At 41.3% G+C, this 22,500-nt stretch overlaps 2 protein-coding genes across 2 annotated transcripts in view; one reads left to right on the top strand and one right to left on the bottom strand.

Moving 5' to 3' along the window:
- The window catches only part of LOC125045107 (protein toll-like), a 36,123-nt gene extending 31,303 nt beyond the window's left edge, over window positions 1–4,820 (top strand). The window contains exons 2-6 of the mRNA XM_047642217.1: window positions 203–2,317; window positions 2,507–2,657; window positions 2,807–2,943; window positions 3,165–3,431; window positions 3,679–4,820. Of these exons, the coding sequence (XP_047498173.1) occupies window positions 278–2,317; window positions 2,507–2,657; window positions 2,807–2,943; window positions 3,165–3,431; window positions 3,679–3,879 (2,796 nt within the window). The 5' untranslated portion in view covers window positions 203–277 and the 3' untranslated portion in view covers window positions 3,880–4,820. The remainder of the gene's footprint in view (window positions 1–202; window positions 2,318–2,506; window positions 2,658–2,806; window positions 2,944–3,164; window positions 3,432–3,678) is intronic.
- Window positions 4,821–6,792: 1,972 nt separating this feature from the next.
- LOC125045109 lies at window positions 6,793–22,381 on the bottom strand. The gene is made up of 10 exons (XM_047642219.1): window positions 22,182–22,381; window positions 19,728–19,920; window positions 10,121–10,289; window positions 9,622–9,796; window positions 9,031–9,187; window positions 8,366–8,527; window positions 8,046–8,245; window positions 7,820–7,908; window positions 7,271–7,431; window positions 6,793–7,075 (listed from the first exon to the last, which is right to left on the bottom strand). The coding sequence occupies exons 1-10, from the start codon at window positions 22,224–22,226 to the stop codon at window positions 6,891–6,893; spliced, it is 1,536 nt and encodes a 511-aa protein (XP_047498175.1). The 5' UTR covers window positions 22,227–22,381; the 3' UTR covers window positions 6,793–6,890.
- Window positions 22,382–22,500: the final 119 nt, after the last annotated feature.

The following is a 22,500-nucleotide window of genomic DNA, read 5'->3' as shown; positions in this document are numbered from 1 at the left end:
GGTACGCTTTTCGGTACTCCAGTCTCATTTTTTTCTACTTATTTTTATGCTTCCCTGTCTTGCTGCTGCTACTGTTGTTTCTCATTATTTTTCTCACCCTCCCCTCCTTCCCGCCCTTTATGTGTGCGTATTTGTTTGTGCTCGTATTTTTGTCCCTGTATCCACTGTCACGCACACATGTAACCCCATCTCCTTTCCGCAGGGTGTGTGAAGGAGCTGCGATGGTGCGTCCTGTGAAGCCCGAAGCGGAACCCAGCTGATCCCGGCAATCGTCCCTATGATGAGGTCATGGATGGTCCTGCCCGCCTTCCTGCTATGGGGGTGGGCGGCGGGCGGGGTCACACTTTCTCTGTCTTGTGGGCGTTGTGAAGGAGGGCCTGACGGGTACACGTGCCCCAGCTCAGATAGTGCCCAGGCGTATGTGCTCAGGGCACTGCCAGATCAGGTTCTGCGCGTGGAGTGTCGCAACAATGGGGGGGACTTTTCGCTGCTGAAGGGCTGTAATTTCACTGCATTCAGACAATTTGAGTTTGAGAGATGCCCACTGCCCGACGTGTCGTTTGGCGAGGTATTTCGGAGGATAGGAGTCCCAAGCGGTGATGTGAAGTCCCTCAGCTTAACAGCAGGTTCCTGGAATGCTTCCTCGGGTCTGCAAGAATGGCACTTGGACTCCCTTACAAACCTGCAAACGCTGCAGCTGGTGGACAACAACTTCACTTCCTTCCCTCCTGCTCTGCTGACGAATACTCCCAAACTCGAGTTTTTTAGATTTATAGGAAATCGGGTGGGCAATCTCCCGCACACCATGTTTGCAAGCACACCGAATCTCGTCATGGCAGAGCTCGGGAGCAACGGACTCACTAGTGTACCTGAAGACCTCTTCGCCAACCTCACAAAGCTGCTCAATGTTAGTCTCTGGAACAACCAATTGACTGATATACAGAGAAGCTTATTTTCAGACATCACAGGTCTCAGATTTCTAGACCTGAGAAACAACTTCTTGAGTGGCATCACAAATAGGCAATTTCAAGGAATGAAAATATTAAAAAGACTCAACCTCGGAGGGAATCAAATCAGCAGTTTGAACAAGGATTCGTTTGGGGATCTCAGGAACTTGGAAGAACTCGAGCTTCAATCGAACTGGCTTGAAAACTTACCCACAGGCATCTTTGATAACCAGAGGCTGATGCAGAAACTGATCCTGAGAAACAACAGTTTGAGTAAATTGCCAGATAGAATATTCCAAAAATGCGAATCATTAAAAATGCTTGATCTGAGTGTCAATAATTTGCAGTACATTGAAAGGTCACAGCTTCCCGCTCATACATCTTCTCTAACATATCTCAATTTGGGAAGCAACAATATATCGTTATCTGAAGACTTTATAAGTGATAGTGGGACCCATTTTATCCCGTATGACTTCCCTCTCTCTGATCAATTGGAGCTGCAACACATTTTCCTTGACAACAACAGGATCAACCATATACCCTCTTTATTTAACAATTTGTTTGTTGATCTCAAAACCATTGACCTTTCTGGGAATTTAATCAGTTATTTGGATTTTCCCTCCATACACTTCATCTCAGACGGCGTCAAACTGAACTTGAAAAATAACCTAATAAAGACAATCAGTCTACGTAAGTTGAAGTTTTTTTCATTTAAGGAAAAAATAAAGAACGTTACATTGTCACTTGAGGGAAATCCACTCGTATGTAACTGTTTGCTTTACAGATTTACAAAGATTGTTCAGGAAAAGTCAGAATTACTTAGTAAAAGCTCATTTCAGATCTTAATTAATGATGCTGATAAAGTAACATGTACCAGCTTAGAAAATAGGAAAATGCATGTGAAGACGCTCGATTTCAAAATGCTGACTTGCGAACTGGAACTCTGTTTGGACAATTGTACTTGCTCATGGCGTCCACATGATGAGATGTTCGTTGTAGACTGTTCTTTCAAAGATATGAAAGAAATTCCCATACCAAGCAAGGACATATATAAACTAGAAAATTATTCCATAACACTAAACCTGATGAACAACAGCATCGCAAACTTTGATGGCCTTGACCATCCCTTTTACACCAGATTGGCAAACCTTACCATTCCCTACAACAAAATCTCCCACTTCAATAAGTCAGACCTTCCAGACAACTTAAAAGTCTTGGACGTGCGAGGGAATAACCTGACTTTCTTATCAGCCTCTACTCTTGACTACCTCAATGTAACAGCCATGACCCTTAGCCTTGGAGATAATCCATGGATTTGCAATTGTGACATAATTGACTTCTTCACCTTTCTGCAAGTCCCTGAGAGAAAGGTAATTATCAGAAATGTGTTATTTGCTCAATAAAGATTTTTTATTTCAAGCACAGCCTCTTAGTATATATTTTGTTTCTGTACAGATAGTCATCTTTGCTTCCTATAATGAAAGAAGTGACAATAAAAACAGAATAAATCATCATAATCACAGAGACTACTTTATTTACAAGTAATCTGTCTTTTTAAGGTACTGGACCCCAACAACATAAAGTGTGCCAGTGATGGTGAGGAGCTGTTAGGCAACAATGAGTATACCATGTGTCCGTCCTTCAGACAACGCATGGTTATTGTAACAATCGTGCTCATCACAGTTTTCCTTCTCCTGTTTGCTGTTCTTGGTAAGCATTTTAGGTTTTAATCCCTGAACGATGATTTTGATTAAAAGTGTGACTCATTTGTATATTTGAATATATATAGTATTTTTTAATCTTTGCTACAGTAGATACTGTTTAAACAAGTTACCTCATGCATAATCCTTTGGTCACAGGTACAATGAGTTTCTATAAATACAAGCAAGGCATCAAAGTGTGGTTGTTTACACATCGTATGTGTCTTTGGGCCATAACAGAAGACGAATTAGATGCTGACAAGAAATATGATGCTTTCATCAGCTATTCTCACAAGGTACATATATTTAAATTCATCATTGACTGTTGCATGTGTTTACACAGTGTAAAACTACTAATTTATACTTCTTAGTTGTAAGTCTGTTTTCTTGGATTGTATATCACAACCTAGTTTGTATAATGACTAAACTAAATTATAATAGGCCTACTTAATCTTGAAATCTGGATCAGTTTCCAGCGAGGATAGTTCACAACAATGATGTTTACACCTATTTCCAGGACGAAGAGTTTGTCAACACAGTCTTGGTGCCAGGACTGGAGTCGGGCGATCCCAAGTACCGCATTTGCCTTCACTACCGCGACTGGATCCCAGGAGAATACATCCAGAACCAAATCATGCAGAGTGTAGAGGACAGCCGTCGAACTATTGTGGTGCTTTCATCGAATTTCATCGAGAGCGTGTGGGGCCAGCTGGAGTTCAAGGCGGCTCACTCACAGGCTCTGCAGGACAGAACTAACAGGATAATAGTCATTGTGTATGGCCAGGTTAGTGGGGTAGTGGTTTGCCTAATGTATTCTTTGTTTCTAATACAAGCAGTATTAAAACAATTGATAATGAGATCTTTATCATAAGTATCTTAAATTAGCAGTTGTTTGAAAGTTCAACTTTAGTTGTGTACTGGATAATGATATTGTAAGCATAGTAACTAATTTTTAGATACACTCCAAATAGTATTTAGAGATCAAGTGATAGGCATGTAGTTGCTCCTCTAAAAAAAAACTTAATTTACAGGTTCCTCCCGAGAGCGAGCTGGACGAGAAGTTACGCCTGTACATTTCTATGAAGACTTACGTCAAGTGGGGAGATGCAAAGTTTTGGGAAAAGCTTCGGTATATCATGCCACACCCACAAGAACTTACACAGAAGAAACAGCAAAAATGCATAAATGCAGATAAACTTGAACTTGTTAAATCAAACTCGAAAAATGTATAACGCTAGTTTTAGCAAAACTGTGTGTGCACAAGTAGCTGGACTACGGTCTTCAACAGTGATGACTCAGAGGTGTTCCAGATATGAAAAGAGAGATTTATATATTGACAGATGAATATATATATTTATTTAGAAAATTATATGGACTATCCCCAACAATTCCTCAGATAGTGGGAACGTGGATACAAATGTTGTATGCAGCTAAACTTGTTACAACATTGACTGTACTACTGGTTGTACTTTTGCCGCTTGGCTGTGATGTTTTATAACCAGGTACATATGTATATAGCAGGTTTATGTATATGTATATCATTCACCTTTCATTTTCATCTACAACTGAAATTCATTAAACATTTTTCATGAGTATGATGGTCTTGTATTGTTTAAGGTATTTTTTATGGTAAACAATTGGAATTTTGTACAAGAGAATGGAAAATAAAAGCAAATTGTTTTGTCTAAAAGGTTAATGTAATATTTTGCACTACAATTTTTACAGCGCTTTCATTATTCAATATACATACAGTGCAGTCAAATTTAAAAGTTTGTGCTTCCGTTTCAGCTTTTTGATACTGGGACTTGCATAGGTAGTGCTGAGTAAATAGCTGCTTGAAACTAATTTTCTGATTATGACTTTTTAAGAAGTGTGAAAGAGCTGTGGTCAGTAGATTAGAAAAGTCTGAAATGGTGTAAGGTCTAAGTTTTTGGTATGGTATACAGGACAAGCAACTCTTGAAAAGCTTGACCATGCATATTTCTTGATAGCATGAGCAAGGGAGCAACACAATGCCCGATAGATAGAAGTGGAAAATGTTGGAGAGCAAGGCCATTCATAAAGGCTTTATGGCTTTCATCAAGGCTTCCAGTATTATCCAAGCAAGGGACCAGTGTATGACGTTTCTGTAATATGGGCAGGACCATTATATCTGAATAAATAATGAAAGATTTGCAAATATTTTATTACCAATATGAATCTTTTTCATTGTATAGTTGTATTGTTCAATGGGAGGTTTGTCAACCAGAATCTGATAAGTCATTACTTTAAATGTGATGCATAATGGCAAGGTTATATTTTATCTTGTATATCTGTACCACTAAGTTTCTTGTGCCTACCATATAGGACTTTTACCAAGGATTCAATGTACTCCCTACATTACCTCCCTAGTATTTGTACTTCCAAGAGGCAATGTATCATTGACACCCCTTCCAGCTTATTCTAGTCGTGCAGACTAGAATAAGCTGGAAGTTAGATATGTAGGATGCCAGTTGACCTATTCATTTGTGCCCATGATAGAGCAAAGCTTAGACTAGTGTCTAGAAGCCTCGGTTCAGACGTTAAACGGGGTACAACTTTTCTGTGCCAGATGCACAAAGGCGACAACGAGGACAGTGCCCATACATGCATTTATAAAGTCACTGCTACTATATCATAATCCAAGTTTCGCATTGGTCAGACTGCCCTGACAAGCACTGCCCCTTGTGTGGATAGTGTCAGGTCAATTGGGATGCTCGAGAAGGGATACTATTGGCTAAACAACTGTTTCCAACCATGATTCCGTTGCTTATGCAATATTTATTGAAAAAAAACTGCTATAACATCTAAGGTCATTAGCTGCATATTCAAAATATAGCAATAGCCCTCAGGTACAGATTTTTTCCCCCATAAGGTGACATGGATTTCGAGAATGGTTAACGGTCCAAAATATATGTGCCAGGCATCAAAGTTTACATATAACAATGAAGTATTGTGGCTAAAAGGGAAAAACGAGTTAATGATTAGGATAAGGAGAGAGAAGGGGATGAAGAAAGGGAAAAGGAAAGAAGAAAAGACCATGAAAAATTAGTAGAGACAAGATCTGTGAACCAAAGTAGGGACAATTCTCTACACCGATCCAGTCTCCATCTCCTACCCACCCCCCCTCCCCACGACAAAGAAGCAAGGGATGGGGTTGGGCGGCTTAGCAAGTAGTTTGCTAGCCTGTCACATTGGGCGTACCCTCTAATTACGCCCACTCGTCTGGACATCTTTACAGTCGGACCCTCAAGATCATATAATGCCCGGTAGACTTTGCCCGTTTACCGTACACAGCCGTATCGTACACACAGGAGTGCTGTTATCTGTTAGGGTCGTCCATCCATACACAGCAGCAAACGATCGAACAACCCTGCCAGACTCAGCACTCCTGCGTGTTTATCGAGGGCGGCGGGGTTGCCTTGTAAACGGGCTTAGTCCGACGGGCACTGGTCATTTTTTGGCCGTCATTTGGTTGAGGAACTTATTGTGGCTGATTTACATCTTATTTCTGTAAAGCGTGTTTCAAGATTTACCTGTTATTACATGATTAAACTGATCTTCACTGGTGTCAGTACTGTACCTTGTACTTAGGTCTTAGGTAATGGAATGAAAGTTGGCCACGCCACCGCTACAGATCTCAACTTAAGTAGCTGTAGATGCTCATTCTGTACATAACTATCGGCATACTCTCATTCGAGTGGTCAGTATGAACTCCCGTATGAACCACCTCGTATCCAATAATAAAAATCTGATAATCGCCATTTTTAATGTTTTGATTAGATTGCTAGACAGTTTAGTATCAGAACTTACTTCCAGCCAAGGAAATTGAGGTACACTATTTTAAAAGCACAAGGTGACATACAACACTCAATTGAGCTTTGTTGTTAGATGACAAATTATATAACCTCTGAGTGTTATGTATGCAGTACATTGTGTTGCCATTGCCAGAGCGGTAACTGGTTGCTGCTTGTCTCTAAATTACCTTCAGAATGGAGTAGCTAGGTGCAGATTTATGCAACTGATGTGACTCACCACAAGTGCTTTACGTAGTGTTTTCCCCTTTCAATATTACAGGTAAATTTTAAAAATGCATAAACGGTCACACGAAGAACAAAACTCTTACAGTTGTAAAATATATTTATTAAAATCGCATTATAAATACAACTCCACCAGTGAAACAAATGCTCAGCTAGAGGGCAATTTGTTTTTCTTTTGTTTTGTTTTACCCCTTCGTCTTATTTGGCGAGAAGAAAGACGGTGGGGTTATTTTCACTTTCAAATAGACAAACATCAGCATCATGATGAGGATGAGTATGATGGCCATTAATCCTAGCACAGTTCCAAAGAATTCAGAGGCAGTGTAACAGGCGTTAGGAGTTTGGTTGAGTGGAGCTACAAGTCTGATGCCTGAAAGGAAATACACTCGCTTTACCTATTACCACCAATTTATTGCTAACTGGAAATTCGACTAGACTGTACTAGACCCAACACCGCAGAACACTTTGTATATCACACTGTATATCACAGCAGTTTCAGTAACTGCTCATATATACACACCTATCCTAAATATAACCAATACAAAAGGGGCTAGGTAGCGCTTACTCTCTGCGCCTGATTCGTCGGGCATGTACACATCTATGCTGCGGTAGAGGTTCACTCTGTCCAGCTCGACGGCGCCTTCGGTCTTGGCACTAGCGGTGTCCTCGGCCGCTCGACGTCGCCTCCTGCGCTCTTCCAGGGACACGCGAGGAGTGAAGGCCTCGCTAGCAAAGGGGAAGAAGAGGGAGCTCAGTTGCGCGAGGATGGATTGGGGGGAAGAAGTCTTGTTTAAATGTCTTTTCTATAGGGGATTAACGTCGTTAGATAAAATAAAGCGATTCCTCCCGTGAAGCTATTTCAGTACAGCCCAGGGCTTCTACAAAGAAAAAGGAAACTTTCACCCGAGCTCGTCTCAAAACCATCTCCATGAGAAAAAAATATAATGAAAATACAAAGGGCTTCCGAGGGGGCTGCAAACCATTCATTTGGAAATTATATCCTAAGCCAAGTTTAGACAGTTGTTGACAATGCTTCTTCGCAGTCGGCTAAAATGGAAAAGGTCCTACACTATTCAGCATTATCAAATCACTTCAAGATCTTGCTTCAGCTGACCTGCAAGGCGGCATCTCCTCGCATGCCTTGTAACAGACTTGGACATCGCACTGGATAACAATCTTCATGGAGGTTGGGAATCTGAAAGCCTAGACAGTACAGAGTAAGTACAAAAATACTAATGGACACTAACTGCATTAGGTCATTATTAATTTCTCAACTTTCAGACCTTGATTTTTGTCCCGTGTCAAGATAAATTACGACCGCATATGGGGGGAAAACCAACCTTGAAGTGTGCATAGTGTAACGTAACCATATCTCCATTTGGCGAATTGTGCTTCTCTTTGAAGAAATGAGAAAATATTTTGGGCTTCACCGAACACCCATTTTCAATCACAGTGGTTTCTCCACTAAATACTCGGGCCGCGGCAGAGACGTCCTTGTGCTCACTCGTGTCCCATTCTATACGGCTCTTTTTCTCGCCTCCTGTAGAAACCATGCATTACCAATAAGTTTACAGTGAGACCCTTTGTGTGTAGGGATGGATGGAATTATTTTTTGAAGCTACAAAAGTTGGTGGGTTAAGTAACCTCCCCACAAACTTACCATCAACGGCAAAACATGTGAGGATATTGGAGTCAAACCAGTAGACGTTGTCAGAAAGAGTGAAGACGAGCGTCAACACATCGCCCACGTATACCGACTCGTCGTCCAGCGGTGGGGCCTGTGGCCCTTCCCCACGCTGGATCTCCATCCACATTTTGGGTCCTGGTTAATTAATACATTAATTACAACCCCTAAAAACACAAGCCGATTTCTAGGGTCTGGTCAAGATAATTAATAGTAGTTAGTTTACCGCAGAGACGCTATCAGTTCTACTAAATCATTCATTCTTGAGCCTGTGTAAAAGGATAATCACGGATACTATACTTCATGAATACGAACCATTATGGAGAATCCGTCAACTTGGAACTGCTTCGTAGTGCAAGTTTGGGAGTGTGACTATAGCATCTCCAATTAAATATATCCGTAAAAAATCACATTTTTCGATCATTCCTTTTATTAACAAACTCACGCAATTTCTACAGATTACAGATTACAGACCTACAGATTCCACACGAATACCATTTTATATCGAGATCGTGCTTACAGTAACAATTATTACTAATACAAGATACACGTAAAAAAAAAAAAAAATATATATATATATATATATATATATATATATATATATATATATATATTCAAACATCAAACGCCAGGAACCGGACCCGGATGTGTGTTGGTTTGAAAGGACGATTGCAGATCTTGCAATCCCAGATTCCATTCAACCGTCTTGTTGTAATCGTCTGGTCTTTCGCATCTTACGATCACGCTGGAATCATCCTCTCCTATTATGTCTCGGTCCCACTGAATGACGAGGCGGTGCTGGGGGAAGAGAGGGGTTCATCAGCTACTGGGGAAATACTAGGAACAGGGAAGAAAACAACAACCCAGGGAAACAGGGAAGGAAAAAAACAAAAAACAGGGAAACAGGGATGAAGGAAAAAAACAACAACCTAGGGGAACAGGGAAGAAAAATAACCTATGGGAACGGGGAAGAAAAAAACCCTATGGGAACGGGGAAGAAAAAAACCCTATGGGAACGGGGAAGAAAAAAACCCTATGGGAACGGGGAAGAAAAAACTAGGGGAACAAGGAGAATAGGAAAATTAAAAGGGAAATATGGAGAAAACCGGGGGATGGAGAGGAAAAGAGGCGGAGAGAGAAGATAAAGAAAAGGGTCGGAAAGGAGCAGGAAAGGTATATAATGTATCTTTATTTTACTCTAAAATTACATTTAAAAATCCAAAATTTCTTACGTCAATGGTAGGGTCTGTATAGGTGCGTCCGTGATATATAACGGTGTTTTCCTGGTCTCCACAAGTCCCATGCTTGAGCACAAGTTCCGCCTTCCAGGAATTATGGCCACCGAAGAGAAGGCACTTGTCAAAATTGCCGTGTGGATAAATATACCCGTGGAATGGCACCGAAAATCTGCAGAGACGGAAGTATATTGAGAAGACGTACACAGTATATACAAAGGTTTCGATGGCGTAATTCTAATGGCTCTTTAGTCATCTGCAATATTTGCAATACGCTTTCAAAAGAGGATATATCGCTCCAGAAAAGCATTTCGAGTATTGTATGCGAGGTAAAGCATCGACTTGTACAAACATCTTGTACAGAAGAAAAAAAACGAAGAATAGTACATAATATTCTGATATATATTAACTTAAAAAAACTACAAGAAAACCTCAAATTACCCCCGTTTTGTTAATCTAAAGAACCGAGACATTGAATCTCTTTAAATCGACTTACTTGAAGGTAACAAGCATGTGTGTTTTAAGACAATCCACCTGTGTGTCCTCAATCCGCCTCTTGGGTTTGCTGAGGTAGCCTGTGTGCTGCTGAGCGCTGACGGGACTGGGATACGGTGCGCGGGTCTTGTGGTTGTAGTGCACGGGGACGTTACCGCCATCGGAGTAATCTGTAGGGGGGGAGGGAGGTTAATATGAAGTCTAAAATGACTAGTATATTAAAATTGGGATCAACTGATTATTCTGCTCTGTGATTTACCGATAATCTAAAACAGGCTAACATTATTGCCGATGTACTAAATCTACTGAAAATTCTACAAAAAAATGTAGGAAGTACGGAATTTGGATGAAACGAGGAAGCAGAGGGGTTCAGAAATTCTGAAAGGTTTAAACGAGTAACAATTTGCCTCGACTCATCCATTCTTGCCACCAATAAAGAAAATCAATCTTTTACCTGCACAAGATCACACCCAAAAAAGTTCACCGGACAAGATTACCGCACACGTAGCAACAAGTTAGCGAGAGCTTTATGAAGGGCATTGTTCGGAAACAGTATGTCGTCTCGTACCTATAAGCGAACCGAAACTCTGAAGAATATAAATCATGGAGTCCTAGAGGTATCAGCAGCAACAGTGACTAAGGGTCCGGCGATCCTAGGTTAAGTTTCGTCAGGACTATATGAACAGTTCCCTTAGTACTAAGTACTAAACTAGGCTTTCCATTCTATTATCACCACCATTCAGTCCACGCAATTATTCTTACGTTTAGATTACTTTGAGGTTAAATCTACAGCGTCACAGCCTCTAAGCCATATCCAAGGCCCCTTCAAGATCTGTCGTGATTCACAGGGCCTGAAGGACAACGCCATTGTTCGAGTGTCCCTTCAAAGATTACCTGACGGAAGAAAGCGCCAAGAGAAGCAGTGTCGGCCTGCCCAAGAATATTAAGGCTGCCGCATCCGTGGGGAGCGAAGTGATGTATACTCCCTGGAAGACTGCGGAAGGCAGCACGCGACAAAACGAGTTCCGCCCTCGCCGTCCGTAATAGTCACTTATTTTTATCTATTTTTATGCAAGTTTAGTCCTTTTGGTCTCTATGGGCAATGGTTATGGGGAAGACCATAGCTCAGACCAGAGCACCGATACAATTTTATGGCAACGGGGGAGAAATTTCTTTATTCCTCTAAGAGCTCCGAAAAGACATTACAAAAAATAAATAAAAAATTGTACTTCTTACTTTTATTGAATATTAAATTAATCTAAGAGGATCAATGGAAAGCAAACTCAACATACCTTATTATGGAAAATAGAAGAAACTTAAAACTGTCAGTACAAGAATAGGAATCATGCCCAAATTATCTGCAAATGAAAGTCATAACACTGAAGTATTCTTCTCCACTGAATGGATAATGTTCAGCAATCCCATAAGATTAGTTTTCTTGAATTTAAGACAAATTGGACAATGTAGAAATTGGCCGTCTAATGGAAGTAAACAAAACGAAAATATAGAGAAATGCTCGATTTATTCTTATCGCGCCCGCTCGACTAATCCTGTACAGGTATACTTAGACACTACACAACACTACACGTCGTCTACAGTCTCGCAGATACACAGGTTCCGATCCCTTGCTCGAAGGGTGGCGGCCTACCACACACCAAACGCTACCCAAGTAATTAACAAGGTAAATCTCTTGATCGTGAGAGGCCCTTGAGGAGTCAAGGTATCACTAAACAACAACAATGCCCCTGAAGCAGCGATGAGGTGTCCAAAACAGACACTAGCGACCTCTGATCCGAACCCAGGAAGCAAAGTCATCACGACTATCCATTCGAGGTCGGAACACGCCTGTCACATTTGCAATCACGCCTTAGCTGTGAGCTCACTGAGCTCGCCACTTCCTGCTACTGTTGAAGTGTATTCAAGTTTCGTTTCTAGCAGCTTCCATGGCCACTAGTACAAGTTGGCCATTTTCATGGATGTACAAGTGCTTAGGTCTGCAAGGAAGCGGTAAGGTTGTGCGGTGCATGTATATAGGGAATTATTCAGTTTTGTCCGTAGCTATGACTTTTTTTTTAGAAGTATGAATTAAGTTAGGAAACAAAGGTAACTTTGACATGTCCTTAGATCTTTCTTCTAGATCCCTGGTCAGTCTACTATGACCAGGGATCCTTTTACAGAGAAGGATTATTCATTAACTGTAAAGGGAAGGGAGATGAAAATCCCCGCCTAGCTCGGCGCCGCTGTGTTGGTATTTCCTCCCAGCTAAAGAAGGAAAAATGATGCTAAAACAAAAACCAGTACAATTACTGGGAAGCTTACCGGATTGTCTAAACGGTGATTATTATATTTTTACTGTACTATTGTACTAATATTTATTACAACTAGTAATGATGCTTCAAAAAATTATCATCCAGACAAACGTTCATTTGATCAAGGAAAGCAAATGAACCCCAATCCGACTTGCCGAAGACACGGAGCGCACTTGAGACATTATTTACGCCCTAGTGGACAATGCAAACCTGAGAATTATGGAATACTATTCACAAATAAAAGATAGAATTAAGTTGAAATAACAATGGATGAAATTTAAAGATGGGTTTTGCACGGTATAATCGTACGGCTGGCAAGGTGGTGTCACAATCTACAATATTTTACTAAATTTCAATTTTAGCACTTGCTTCCTTTCCTTTTTAGTTTTGATCAGTCCATAATGACGTCTTATACCACTGATTACACAAATAGCGGTAGATGTTACCGGAAAGACTATGGTCAGATTTTCTGTATCGGTAAAATTGTATGATGTATGATGATTAATAAAATGTGTGGATTGTTTTTACCAAGCTTAGTGTTAAACTATTTTAATCTATTTGCGGTGATATTCATAGAATCTTCAAATGCGTAGTAAATCCAGGTTATTGCAGACACACTGTTCTTATTAGGGATGAGGTTTCTCCACGGAGGGACAAGTATGCTCAGTGTGTGGCTGTCTAGGGATAGAAGACCGTTGCTCTAGATACACTCCAGCCAGCCAAGCACAGCGCAATACTTTGCAATACATTTTGCGAACCTCTCAGTTAAGTATATTACTGATCTCTTGATATGAAAATAGTTTGCAATGATGCATAACATGTTTTTGTATATTTAATTTATATTCACTTTACATGGGTATAATATGAAGTAAATATTTAGCGTCTATAAAACGACATGGTAAGAACTACGAGTGTCCAAGTCATATAATGTAGCATTGCTTCAGTGGGTCAAATCTCTCTAAAATCACCCTGAACCGCTACCGTGTAATCTTAGACTCAAACAATACCAAATGAAAAGCGGTCTTGATGTGCTGATATACTACAGGCTTTAACAAACATTTGATCACTAGTTATCCAATTGCACAAGATTCAGACTCTTATAAACAGAGCTCACTCCCGATGGATACGATCATTTAAAACCTCCAGCGATACTTTCTTTCAATGTAAACAGTGGATATAACGAGAGAAATCCGTGTTTGGCAGAATCTGAGCATTTAAAAAAATATCCAGAGTTTTGAGAAGTAATTCGTGGTGTATAGTCATTTTCACAGTCGTCTGGTACATTTTCCATTTGTAGCTTCCTGAATGTTTTACTTGCATTAAAAATCATGCCATGCTCGTGTTAAATGCCGCTACCACACTAACAGGTGAACCGACATCAACCTGATATTAACACTAGGCCAAAATACGAAAACTAACGCCGTTCGTCGTCGCCGTGCTTCTACCGCGACCACTGAGGAATAGAGGCCCCACAGATCTGTTTGGCCCTCCATAAACAAGGTCAGAGCATGGTGCTGCAGCTGCCTTACAATGTCAGCAAGCAAGACGTTTCCATACCTCAGCCCCTATCCAGAACTTTCTAGCACCTGCTGAACACTGCCAACATGTTCATATCGACAAAGTCGGCCCTCTTCCCTCAAATGGTAAGTATACCTATATCGTTACAGCCACTGACCGGATTACATGCTGGCCCGAGACATAACCCTCAGGGTCATCACAGCAGAGATCTCCGGCCCGATTCACCAGTTAGGCACTCCCAGGGTCAAGACAAGATGGCTCAGGAGGCTAACACTCATCATTCCCACTGTAACCCTTACTTACGATAATCTTAATGGTCTTAGTAAATAACAACCAACACCGCTACCGAATGCAGATACAGCAGTCATCAGGCCATGCACCCTACATTTAATGCCTCACAAATCACCATCAATAATAAATAGTTGAAGGGTATGCTCCCTTAAAAGAAACGGTTCGGCCTTATTGTTTGTGGAAGTGACAGGCAATGCACGAGTTAATGATACGAAACCACCCTTAGGTCAACACTTGTCTCTAGCCCTACACACGTGCCTGAAGGGTATCCCCTACATGACATTGGCACCGAAATGACCTAACACTCCAGTACTTGTATCTACTGGAGTTCTTCAAACCCTGAAACTAATATAGCTGCCCCAGGAGGAACACTAAACTGTCAAAATTTGTTTTTATTTTTTCTCAATTAATGTGTACAAGCTACAAAGCAATTTTTGAAAGGTTTAGTTTTCCTTTAAGCTTCCTTGTGTACAAGTACATGGACGTGATTTTTCGTACAAGTTCCATTCAGAAAATTTGCACATCCATTCTAATCTAAATGCGTCCCATTACATGAAGACCACAATTCCCATCTAATATTTTTCAGTGTGTATATATACAGATAAAACATCTACTTTCCTTATATTTAGATTCCCATACAACTGATTAATTATCGCACTCTGATCCGGTGACCTGACCGCAGATGAAAAGGTCAAGCCCATAAAGTACCCGCCAAACGTCGGTTGAATGTAACATACGTGCTACTCGGCAACTCGAATGTCATTTCTGGAATAAACTCAATTTGGACAAGAATCAGATTGGGTCTTGCTTAGCTTTAATTTTCTATTTTCTTTCTACAAGTCCAATTCACAGCCTTAAGAGAGTAAAGGTTTTCTGTGAGTGTGTCAGCAGATGAAATAACAAGCAGTTCATGTTATCCACCTGTTAATTAGATCTGAGGCAAAGTGTGTAAACACCTGCAAACAGGATCAAGCCAACCAGTAGGTTGTTAGGAGGCTCTGGGGAAGCAGGCCTTGCCAATCTGCATCCCTGAGAACTCGCATGCAATGCTTCTGATGAAGTGATGGACGGCTATCAAAAGTGAAGGTTACTACGAGTCCTATTGGGATGGGGTTCTTGTACCGCAGGTAGGAAGCAGGGGTTACTTGCTCCACCTGCATCCTAGTGACTACCAACCTAGTGCAAAGTATGTGGTAAGTCTCAATGGAACCCTAACGAGTTCCATGTATTTTGACTTTCCATTTACAACATTCAAGTTACAGGTTGCCCTGCAGCGCTCGAAGTCTCTTGGACTCCTATTTTTAGAAGTGGAAGAAAAGAATACCCGTTTTGCCAGCCCTGCGGTCAAGGCTGTCCACCTGGATATAGATTTGAACTTTAATTATCTTTGGCTGCTTCATGACCCCATAGTTGATGCAATTCATTGCAAAAGAGACCAACCAGTGTATTTGTTACCATACGAATTTCTGCATAGTTGTACTAGTTCAGTGGAAAGACTTCTTTCCATTTTCAGGTTCACAAACAAGAAGCACAACCTTCGGATCTGCCCATAAGATGTGGGCAGAAACCTCGGTAGACGACAGAGGCTTTCATTGGTCTTGAAATTGCTGGTGGACAAATGACTACTGAACTCAGGATCCATTGCTACCTTCAAATCACGCCATCGGCGACCGACTGAAGGAGTTTCAATAACTGGATCAGTTGTGATTCGCCAGTGCAGGATGTATTGTCCCACCCACCTGGAAGTACGGTCAGGGATCCGGAGGTCAAATGTCAGGCATGCTGTGCGCGCCTAGGATGATCAAGCTCATCACCAGGTTATGACCAAGATGGTCACCCTTCCCCATCAAAGAAGGCAGTAGTTTGAGTCCAGCTCATAATGTTCTCATATGAAGCCTTGATGTGTAGTGAAGATAAAATAATGTCAATAAATGAGACTCCACACCATGTCTAAACATACTACAAAAAGGGTAATGACGCAGACAATAGAGGTAGCTAGGAGAGGGCGGTGAATGAAGGTGATCATGAATGAATTTAGTGCAGTCAGTTTAATGTAATGTCCCGCTAACGTTAAACGGTATTCAAATATGGACTTGTTCTTGTGGAAGATATACAAGGCGTAAAATATACTGAATGGTCACACAGCATTTTCATATATCAAGGTATGACAAATTGTTACAAGTTGGAAGGATATTTGCTCGCAGTTTCTCGGAAAAAAGTACATGGCAGTGATACCTTTCTAATAGGTAAATTTCCCGACAGAAAATATCGCATAATCTATGAATTCTAAAGAGATTACATACATTACACATTACATTCTGTTACTATTAGGAAATAAAGTTCATTTAATGCAAAGCGTTTATTATTTAGATTAATACGCTTTAACCTCATTTGATATTCCAAGTTGCAAAATATTGACCACAGTATCTTTCCTAGCTCCATTTCAAGAACATACATGATTTTATGGTTTTGCATAGAAACAACTCTTATTTTGCAGTCTCACACCAATAAAAATATTACGGGAAAATGTAGTGCAGTGTAGATAGTTTTTTTTTTTTTTTTTTTTTTTTTTACACAGAGGTAACCGATTAATTCTGTGCCAGCTTCTGGATTGGTACTTTTTTTCTCTTTTATGTATATACACCAAGGATAAAACCAAGATAAATTCTATCTCTTCTGAGATTGTGAAATAAGGAAGATAAACTAAAAAAAAATCAAAGTGAAGAAGGCACTTACAGCAGAATAGTGGTTAGGGTCCCAAAGATACGAGGAACTACACTAGTTGAAAACAATATACAAGAAAATTGAGTAAATGCGAAAAAGACAAGGGAGAGCGATTGAATCCGTAAGTTCTGGCCAAATTACTCTATTCAACCCAAGCTTTTGCCTAGAATTTAAAGCAATTTCCCTAGAAAAGTGTGCTATTAGGTTGTGCTAGCATTTGTAACATTAACTATTACGGTCTAATTTTTAGTGTAATTCTACAGAATCTGAGCCGACATAACCTTAGGATGTATGCGGCAAAATAACCTTTTCATATTGTGAACAGTTTACCACAGTTTCAGAGGAGCTAAAAACCACAACTTTCTTTCGTAACACTCCTTACAACGTATATTGCCAGGATGACTTTGCAAGTTGAAACAAGAATCATTAAAATACTAATCGCATCATTTCACTATGGAGACGGCAAAGAGAAGCCCCAGGAAAAGAGGCAAGTTCAGATACTTTGGGAGACAAAAAGGACTAATATCAATAGGAATATCAAGTTACTGTCATACGACTTGTGGCAGTATTTGTCAATAAAACATGGCCGAAAATGTGGTTGGGTCATTGCAGCCATCACTCCTCCGGGTAGTAGAACATACTACACGGATGGATCGGTCGATCCCTTGAGCCACACTGCAGGCGCCGGCTTTGCAGCTAGGGATGCCACGCGATCCATGAGGGTAACAGACAACGCCTCCTCGCTACAGGCAGAGGCAGTTGCAATCATGGGAGCCCTAGGCCACGCGTCCCTAAGGGAAGGACACGTGGTCATACACACAGACTCCAGGGCAGCCATTGACTGTCTTCAGCACAGGTCACCCACAGACAACATCTACCTACTGACCACGATTCTCACAATAGCACAGAGAATTCTTGCTCAGGGTAGAAGAATTATCATCAACTGGGTCCCAAGCCACATCGGCATCAGAGGGAACGAGCTCGCTGACAGACTAGCCGTCGCTGGCAGGGGTATGCCCCCAAATCCCATGACGATAAAACCGAGCCGAAAATTACTTATGGAGAAGTGTGCCTTGGTCGGTCGTACCTTCCTACGGCAGCTCCACAGAGAGGAAACGAGAACCTCCCCCTCGGCCAGCTGGTACTCAGACGCCACAGGCTCTGAACCACTGGCACTCTCTGAAGTAAGCAACAGAGGTACCGAAGTCATTCTTCACAGAATGCGCCTAGGTTACCACTGTGCATGGCAGATTATCCCAACAATCGAACGCGATGAATGGTGCTGCAAGCACTGCGGCGAGCCGAACGCCACACTAGTCCACTACCTAACCACACACAATTCCTGAGACATGGACCGCCCACAACAGCCGCCGTGCTGGTAAAGAGGCTATGCGAAATGCTTACACCATGGCGGCAGGAGCGCTTGCTGTCAATCCCGCCGCCACGGTAAGCACCGAGTGTCAGACAACTCAATGAGATAGCCGTAAAAAGCTGACACACGCCGGGCCATATCTAGAAGGCCCGAGCGAAGCTAGAACTTCGCAAACCAAACCACCACCACCAAGTCTACCACCTTCAAGGAAAAACTTTTAAAATAAATAACATGCGCTTGAATTCCCAGCTAAAGAACATTTTGGTGTGAAGGCTAATTTAATACTGCTATGAAAGCTTAGCTTTGGTGCCATAACTGACATCTATGTAATCCCTGCATCGTTAAGGTTTGCAATAATGTGTAAGACTGGTTTGGGTAAAGCCGCAACAACACTATTAAAAGCATGTATATATATGCATTTGTTTTTATCCTCCTCAAGTAATTTTGATACAACTACTCCCAGTCCTAAATTGGAAAACTCAATGTACAGAAAGGAATACCAAGGAACCTTGTGTCACCCCTGTCCATCCGTTTCAAATTTCAACATGGTGCATTCCACCCTACAATTTACCATGAGGCAGCTGTAGCAAAGGATACATAAAATTGGAAAAAATACCCATTATCGTTGTGATATTTAGTGCCATATCGTGAGAAGTACTGTATCCTACCGACACCAACGGCCACCTTCCCAAGTGGTAACAGGCCTCCGTCAAGAAAGGCTTGGTCTTACAGCAATGGTTGGGGGTAGATTATGCGTTTACACGAACAACACATTGAGTGCCACGAACTATAAGGTCATCCCCACCTTTTCATCAGTGGGACTTGCCATCTACGTGTTGGCACAAGCTTTATAATTACTGTTTAGATGCCATTAAAAAGCATTATAGTGAAGGATCTATCATAATCGCATTTTCCTATTCTCCCTTTCCTGGCTTTATAGGAACTCATTTGCCTGCAAGGTAGGTTTGGCAAATTAGGTCAAAACATCTAGACAAATGAATTACAAATTTATTTTCCATTTTCTTCTGGGAATTCCATCACTGCAAGTCGAACACATCTACAATTTCATACAGGCTACATTTATAGTGAAGCGTGTATATTGGAAACTATCTTGAAGCTGTACCCTTCATAGTGACAATAAGTCTTCCAGGACACTAACCAAGGAGAGATCAGAGTGTAACATCCTCTGTGCTGAACTTCATTAAGATTATCAAAAGTAGGATGAAGAGATCTTGTGACATGCTATTAGATTAGTACCAGTTTTCCTAGCGATTTATTTTTCCATTATCATCATATATGGCAAGAATTAGTTCCATAATTCCACCTGTATGGTCAAACGAAAGTTAAAACATTCAGCCATTTCAATGACATGAAACAAAACGCAAATAGCCTACCACTGGGAGGAGCGTTGTGGCCTGACCCTACTGCTGGGTGTGGGGGCAGCGAATTGCCCTCGGGCACAGTGATCCGGCCGTGGTTGTCGATTTCCAGGAGCCCTTCAGGAATTTCATCGGAGGCCACGTAAGCGCCCCCGTGGGTTGGCTTCGCGTCTTCGGCGGGAGGCTTAGCATCCACAGCGGCCAATACCTGAAAGGAAACGGGGTTGTCGGTTTATTTTTATTCCTGTCTGGACCTTTAGGCTGTAAAAGCCTATTTAGATAAGTGGAAAAATGGAATTGTATGCGATTTCACCGATTAGCAAGATAAATCATTTTCACTGGAAAATATTTGCATTTAATTACATCCTGTAAGCCTGCGAAACTCTTACTACAGATGCAAGGATATATCATTTAGATTCTGAAACCTAAAAAGGACTGGAGATTTTAAATGGATTGCATAGTAGCACGGGCACACAATACCTCCGTCAAGATTGGTGAATTTTAGATATCAATTACAAGCGATGGCTAATAGGTTTGTCCAAATTAATTGGTATGATATATCAACAAAAAGTGGTTTGATTCATAGTTTGGACAGTATTCACCTACGGTCACAGAATTCTAGAATTCTAGAAAAACGGAAAAACATTGATCACACAGGTGGCTGGTCAATGTTGCTATGGTCGTTTTTAAATGTACTTTCTCATACGATTGATTTTCGTACTATATTTATATTGCGAAATATGTTCAGTAAAAGAGGCTGGGCGTGAAGCATTAAGTTTAGAATGAAAGCATATCCAAGAAAAATATTCTGACCATTCAGCAGTAGACATGTAGGTTTGCCCAAGTAATGACGAGAACGAGGAAAAAGGAATTTTAGCACTGGCCATTCGTTTTAATGTTTAACATTTCACTAACGATATAAGGGGAACAAGTCAAAGGAGGTTGAAGACATGTCACACTTCGCCTTTGAAACCTAAGCTATTTCCCATCACAGGTGCCCCCCTCTTCCAAAACCCCTTATGGGTTAAAGCTTATGGTTGCATACTTGGATTTTGTTAATGTTGATTTTGTAACTTTACACCCGATAAAAAACACTTCCCAAAATATATCTAATATTTTGTATTGGTCAGAAAGTTGCTTTGAACTCTAATAATAGAGAACTATTGGGGCGTTACTTTTTCCGTTAGTAGACTACCTGTATTATCTGCAACCGAGAGCCACAGCTCTGCAAAGGTCTACATTTTGGCAGGTTCTTAAACATTTTCGGATATTTTTTTACGGTATAAACGTACAAAGCTTGAGCAAATTGAAGATGGTCTTATAGAGGACAAGAGGTGTAGTCGTCGGTACAAGAAATCATCTGTAGACACGAACAGTAACGGCACAAATAGAGGAAAATAATGCAGAAAACGCCGCTCGCAGCCGAAGTCCACTCTCCTCCCGAGTTTCAGTTCTAATCGTGCAAATCGAAGAGGTTTGCCAGGGGGTGATGGGAGGCAGCCCCCGAAACAACCCTGCTCCCCCCGGTAATTTTGATTGTTATATAAAGTTTATGACCTGCAACTGACAGACAAAACTTAAGACTTCGCCTGCGGCATTTCCTACGTAAAATGGCAAGAGCACCGAGTGGACCTTGGCGGTATTTACCGAGAGCGCTCGCTGCACCTCTTGAGACGAAGTCCCAAAACAGGGCATCATGCGAACGCAAAATCCATACGGAACCTTTCCTCCTCCTATTTATTTCCTAGATAGGGGGGCAAGCTCAACTGAACCCCCTTTATAAGGACTTCATGCTAACTTGTAGAAATTTGGGCATTAAGAACTCTGGCTGTGTGAGGTTGGTGTGGACTTGGTTTCTGAGCGGTGATAAGCAGCGGATATTTTCGTCATTTCGCGGAAAATATGTGATTTTATAGTCCTTTATGGTTATCAAAGAATATTTTTGAGTGTCAGTTGTAGGCAAGTTATCCGTGCATTAAAGGAGTTACAAAACCTAGGTAGCGTGTAACAAAGCCACTTTCGAGATGGTTGCATTGTGGGCAATGAAACCCTCAGAGGCTCTGAGCGCGGCCTCGTTGTTCTGAAGGTTTTGAGAAGACGTCTGGTCGAGCAAGCACAAGTCCCCGGCGATCGGGGAGGCGGAGCCACCGATAGGGAATACGGTGATCGGATGCAGGTCTGGGAGACGAAGCCTCCGGTTAAGGTTTTTGGTTCATACGGCGATATTTGTGGACTTCCAAGGTAATAAGGATTTTTATTTCAGAGGGGTGCGGTCACTTCAACATTACTAATACTTTCATGTATACCATTTGCGATGGAAAGCAAGATATCCACGCACATTGCTCCGTTGATAATTGAAAGGAATAATAACCAAGATTAGATGGCTGTGTGAAACTAAAAAGAATACCAATATATATTTACGACCATCAATAACCAACACTCAGTGAAAACAAACACCCCTGTACTCACAAGTAAAACGAGATGCATCGCCAAGATGCTTATGTTCGGCGCCATCTTCTCTTCGGCCTCGATCCTGTTGCTCGCCTGTTGTTCTTCACTCCCCAGTGGCCTGTCGGTGGTCTGGCGGAGTGCACAGCCGGCCACGCGCGTCCTCGGCCTCCTGGTAGGGTGCAACAGCTTTGTTCCGCGCAAACGACTGGTTGTGATGGGTCGTTAGTCGTTAGTGAGTTCTTGTTGTATTTTATTGTGTTGTATTAATTTCTGACGAATGTGTGTGTTTGTTTTATTAGTACTTTGTTGGTTTTATTTCATAGTTTTCTTGGCGATA

The sequence above is a fragment of the Penaeus chinensis genome, chromosome 36 (genome assembly GCF_019202785.1).
Source record: "Penaeus chinensis breed Huanghai No. 1 chromosome 36, ASM1920278v2, whole genome shotgun sequence".
Taxonomy (NCBI): Eukaryota; Metazoa; Arthropoda; class Malacostraca; order Decapoda; family Penaeidae; genus Penaeus; species Penaeus chinensis.
The sequence above is the reverse complement of the archived record's forward strand: the minus strand, read 5'-3'. Positions and strand labels throughout refer to the sequence as shown.